Source organism: Salvia hispanica, chromosome 6 (assembly GCF_029641045.1).
Source record: "Salvia hispanica isolate PSC_SH4W2 chromosome 6, Shi_PSC_v1, whole genome shotgun sequence".
In the NCBI taxonomy this organism is placed as follows: Eukaryota; Viridiplantae; Streptophyta; class Magnoliopsida; order Lamiales; family Lamiaceae; genus Salvia; species Salvia hispanica.
The window spans coordinates 24407366-24412408 of record NC_142697.1 but is presented as its reverse complement, the minus strand read 5'-3'; the positions used below and the strand labels follow the sequence as shown (position 1 = coordinate 24412408).

Here is a 5043-nt window from a genome sequence, read left to right as displayed (position 1 = left end):
ATGTATTTTCATGTTACTTTACACAGAACTTATATATTGGTGATTAAAGGGGCAGAAAAGAAATTTGGAGTGGGAGGGGGAGTGAAAAGACGATTTTGGGGTAGGAGTTGGGTGGTTTAAGCCCCCAACAGTATATGGTCCCCACAGCAGTTGCAGTTTAGAAGCACTTTACCCCTATTTATATCGCCACTCTCCCCTCCCATTTTCCTCAACTTCAACTTCAACTTCAACTTCCACCTCTCTCTCCAGAAATCAATCAATGCCTCTGCTCGGGTTCTTCATTGCCGGATTTCTGGCAATGGCGTCGGCTGCCAATGCCTACGGCGGTGGCTGGGCTAACGCCCATGCAACCTTCTACGGAGGAAGCGACGCTTCTGGAACAATGGGTATGTTTTTCATACATTAATTTCATTTTAATTTGAATTTTTGTGAGCTGAGCCCGAATTTGTGGGAACAGGCGGCGCCTGTGGGTACGGGAATCTGTACAGCCAGGGCTACGGTACAAACACTGCAGCGCTGAGTACTGCTCTCTTCAACAACGGCCTGAGCTGCGGTTCCTGCTACGAGATCCGGTGCGCCGGCGACAGGCGCTCCTGCTTGCCAGGTTCCATTCTGGTCACGGCCACCAATTTCTGCCCCCCTAACAACGCCCTACCCAACAATGCCGGCGGCTGGTGCAACCCTCCCCTCCACCACTTCGACCTCTCTCAGCCCGTCTTCCAACACATTGCTCAGTACCGCGCCGGCATTGTCCCCGTCGCTTACCGCCGGTAACATTTTTTTCCTTTTTATTTTTATTTTATAATTAATTGATTTCTCCTTTAATTGCGTCTTGCTTTTTTGGTCACGTTAATGGCTTGATGTGAAACACTGGAATATTACTCGAGTTTCCAATAATTTTAACAGAAATTGTGGAGTTTGTTAGGAACCAATTAAGTTTTTACATGTAGGCCCCTCAGATGTATGGAAATACTAAATTTACTCAACTGCCCATGTGACAAAGTACTAGGACTAGTATAATTATTTTATTTGAAATTGAGATTGAAATTGAAACAATAGTTTTATTTACAATTTTGTACATGGTGTTAAATGTTGCAGGGTAGCATGCCGTAGAAGGGGTGGAATTAGGTTCACCATCAATGGGCACTCCTTCTTCAACCTAGTGCTCATCACCAACGTCGGCGGTGCCGGGGACGTGCACTCGGTGTCGGTCAAGGGGTCGAGGACCGGGTGGCAGGCGATGTCGAGGAACTGGGGCCAGAACTGGCAGAGCAACAGCAACCTCAACGGCCAGAGCCTCTCCTTCAAGGTCACCACCAGCGACGGCCGCACCCTCATCTCTAACAACGCGGCTCCTGCCGGGTGGTCCTTCGGCCAGACCTACTCCGGGGCTCAGTTCCGTTGAATTGAATTATCTATGAATTTTATATTTATAATATATGGTCACACCTAAGTTAGGTTGCTAGTGTTATTATAAGATAAGGTAGTAGCGTGAGTAGAAAAAAGAAATAGAAGGGGCTAATTTTAAATGGTCCTTGTCTTTTTGGGGTTGAAATGGGAATCACGAATGTGTGGGGGTGGGATTCTCTTTCTTGCTCTTGACTTGAGGCTATTGTTTTGGGAATTTTATTTTTATTTTTTAAAATTTTGCTAACTTGATGGGAACTATTTTACTGTCGCTTGAGAGGCAGAAGATGGCTGAGGTGGATATATTACCACCCGCTTCCTATTCAAGGCTTATATTACTATTTTTGTCCTGTTTTGAAGATCAATATGTAATTAAATTTTAATGAAATGGCTTGTTTCTTGTTACACCTCTCTTGTTTATTTTTAATTGTTGAATTTTATTTGAACGACCTATTTTGAAAATGATAAAATAATGAGTGAATTCAATACTTATTTTGATTTTGGAGGCTCTTTACTGTGGTGTAGGTACAATTAATTGAGCTTTTATTGGGCTTGGACCTAAAACTACATTAACATTATAGGCCCAACTTTGCCTGGCTATAGTGTCGGCACCCTGTTTAGCCAAAAAAACAGGTTATCAATTGAAATTAATGTAATTACAGAAATGAAAAGACCATCAAGCACTACAATTTATGGGAAGATTTGCATCAATGAATAATAGGGTTATGCAAATTTATATAATACTCCAACATAAAGACTATGGAATTTGGTTTCACCAATGCTGAATATTTCTCCAAAATTAGTAGTACTACTCGTAAAGATAACCTGTTCATTCATCTTTTGTAGATTGATTTGCGATCTAAGTTTCAAATCCATTGCTCATGAAATACATTGCTCCTCCATCCCACCGTAAACAATTCATATTTCATTCCACAGTCATTTCCATTAACCTGACACTTTACTTCCTTTTATTTTTTTCTTTCTTTCTACTTTATTCTTTCTTTATTTCCCTACCCTATTCTCTATTTTACTTTATTTTTTCTCCACTTAAATCTTCTAACATCATTTTCTTAAATCTAGTGTCCAAAAGAAAGACAAGATGTATTTTTTATTTGATGATTTTTCAAGAGAAATACACAGTGTTTCATAACAAATTCAAGTATTTCATTAGAAATTAATTTATACTCGGGGACAAAATGAGGTAATACTTCACCTATAGCCCAGCTTGTTACGTCTGAACATTTTCTCCTGAAATTTTATTCAACAACTTTGCCTTTTAGACATAACAATCTTTCATATTTAGAGATTTTATTACTCTGAGTTAAATTTTCCAAAAAAAACTAGATCTAACAAGTTCACCAAAACTAAATGATTAATTAATTAAAGTTAGTGAAATACCTGGTCTTGGATATACGAATACCATTCTTTGGACAAAATGATCACCTAGTCAAACAGAATCTTCTGTTAAATAGGAATAATATAATTTTCCTTGTATTTCCCAAACACTAGACTACATGAGTTTTGAACATTATTTAAGGTTGAACAAATGTTGAATTCTTAAAAACATTATAGTATAAGTATTAAATAAACACTAAAAAAAAACTTACTTCCTCCGTCCCAAGTTACTTGAGTCGTATTCCTTTTTAGATTGTCCCAAGTTACTTGAGACATTTCTCTTTTTGGCTAAAAATAAAACATCTAATCAGATCTATTTTATTATTTCTTTTACTTTAATCTCTCTTCTTTCTCTTATTTTATTCCCTTCTCTACTTTATTTAACTCAATAAACATAACTTTCTTAAATCCCGTGCCGAAAAGAAATGCCTCAAATAATGTGGGACGAAGGGAGTATCATTTAGGACACAAATATTAAGTTACAATTATTAGAGTTTGAGTTTTTTAAAATATAATTTAGGACACAATAGAAAGTGTCTCTAAATTGAGACAAATTATCTTATTCTTTTGCTCATTTAAAACGTTTCTATTTTTGTCCCCTAACTTTAGATTTTTTTTAAAAATAAACTTCTATAAGTAACAACTGATGTCAACTTGGCACCTCATACAATAATATCTAAACTCTTTGCCGCTAGGACAAAGGCTTTGGATGTGTCCCCTAACATTAGTTGGGACACTAACAATTGCCGCTAAAGAGATGATTATGTCGCCTTGGCGGCTCCCCACATTCCGGCCCGACATCATGTGATGGTGTTCAATCAGGGTACACAGTAGCTCGTTAAGAGGGAGGCCTTAACCCACTGGCTGCCAAAAGCTCATCTCCCAAGACCTCACATTTGTACCTGAGAGATGAAAGCAAATACACGACGATAGTAAGATTTAAACTCAGGCTCATTGCAGCAAGATCTTCCCCTCCATTGCCAACTGCGCCGCTCCTGCGGACTAGTTGGAACACTAACAATAAGAACACTTAATAAAGCTTTGGTGATATAATTAGACACACAAACTAGTGTACCTAATAGAATTAAAAATGTCCTTAAATGTATTTTTTGTTGTAGTGAAATTGGACCATCTTTAACCAGACCAAGTACGATTTGTACTCGGATTCACCTTACTATATTAATCTAAGCTTACATCCATCGCTAATAATTGGTATAAATATACACTATCGATTTCATAAATTCGTGGTCAATTATATTCAAAAGAAACATCAATTCATTGCAATTCCAATTAAGATAAGAATTTCATGAACCAAGAACTATTTTACATTTGTACGTATAATTGTCAAACACACACCCCAAACCAGAACTCTTTATCAGACATATTTATCATATGAGTTGATGTTGATGGTGGGTACAATCAAATTCGTGTTGTGACTATCGAAATTTGAATAAAATTTGGTATTAATTGGTAGCCATATGGGTCGAAATTCGAGACCATGACCAGCCACAACGTGTTCTCATTACAGATAGATACCAATGTATCAATATGATCACTCTTTGGCCTTATTTACTTTAATAATTGTTTCACTTTGCATAATGTACGTGAAAATCATATACTAACAAAATTTAATTTGACATTGCTACCATGTATTGCCTCGTTGGTATGAATTGCGTATACTTTTCATTCGCGTTTTCTATTAAGTATGCTTCTTTGGCGATTGCAATTTTTAAACTAACTGTTTAGTAACTGCAAAAACACAAAAAAAGGAGATTGATTATAGATTTGATCGTGTATGTGTGGGCTAATTTGGACAGTGACACCTACATGTGGCTAAAATATGCATCTCATGTCCACCACATAAATAATTTGGCTAAAATACAAAAACAAGAAAGAAAAGTGAAAACGCGTGGAATTCTATTTCTTATCTTTATTTAAAAAGTTTCTTTCTTATATTTCTTTGAGATTTGTCCAAAATTATTTAATTTTAGCAATTTTTTATTTTGTATACTCCCTCCATCAACAATTATAAGTCCACATTTCACATGACACAAATTTTAGAAAATACTTATAATAGAAAGTGAGTGGGAAAAAGGCTAATGAAATGTGAGTTCTACTATTGTATACCTAAGAGTCACATTTGACGTGAGCACAGATTTTAAGACATGTAAAAAATAGTGGATTGAAAAAGTTAATGAAATATGAAGTCCACTTTTTTATATTGATGGTTTTTTAATATAA

General features: G+C 36.4%; 1 protein-coding gene across 1 annotated transcript; it reads left to right on the top strand.

The window, feature by feature from the left end:
- The first annotated feature begins 210 nt into the window (after positions 1–210).
- On the top strand, positions 211–1812 carry EXPA1 (expansin A1). Its single transcript, XM_048104629.2, has 3 exons — positions 211–386; positions 458–770; positions 1099–1812. The coding sequence occupies exons 1-3, from the start codon at positions 260–262 to the stop codon at positions 1403–1405; spliced, it is 747 nt and encodes a 248-aa protein (XP_047960586.1). The 5' UTR covers positions 211–259; the 3' UTR covers positions 1406–1812.
- The last annotated feature ends 3231 nt before the right edge of the window (positions 1813–5043 follow it).

Coding starts and splice junctions, on each gene's coding strand:
- EXPA1 (XM_048104629.2), top strand. CDS start 260: ATGCCTCTGCTCGGGTTCTTCATTGCCGGATTTCTGGCAATGGCGTCG. Junction 387..457: donor CGACGCTTCTGGAACAATGG/GTATGTTTTTCA, acceptor TTGTGGGAACAG/GCGGCGCCTGTGGGTACGGG. Junction 771..1,098: donor GTCCCCGTCGCTTACCGCCG/GTAACATTTTTT, acceptor TAAATGTTGCAG/GGTAGCATGCCGTAGAAGGG.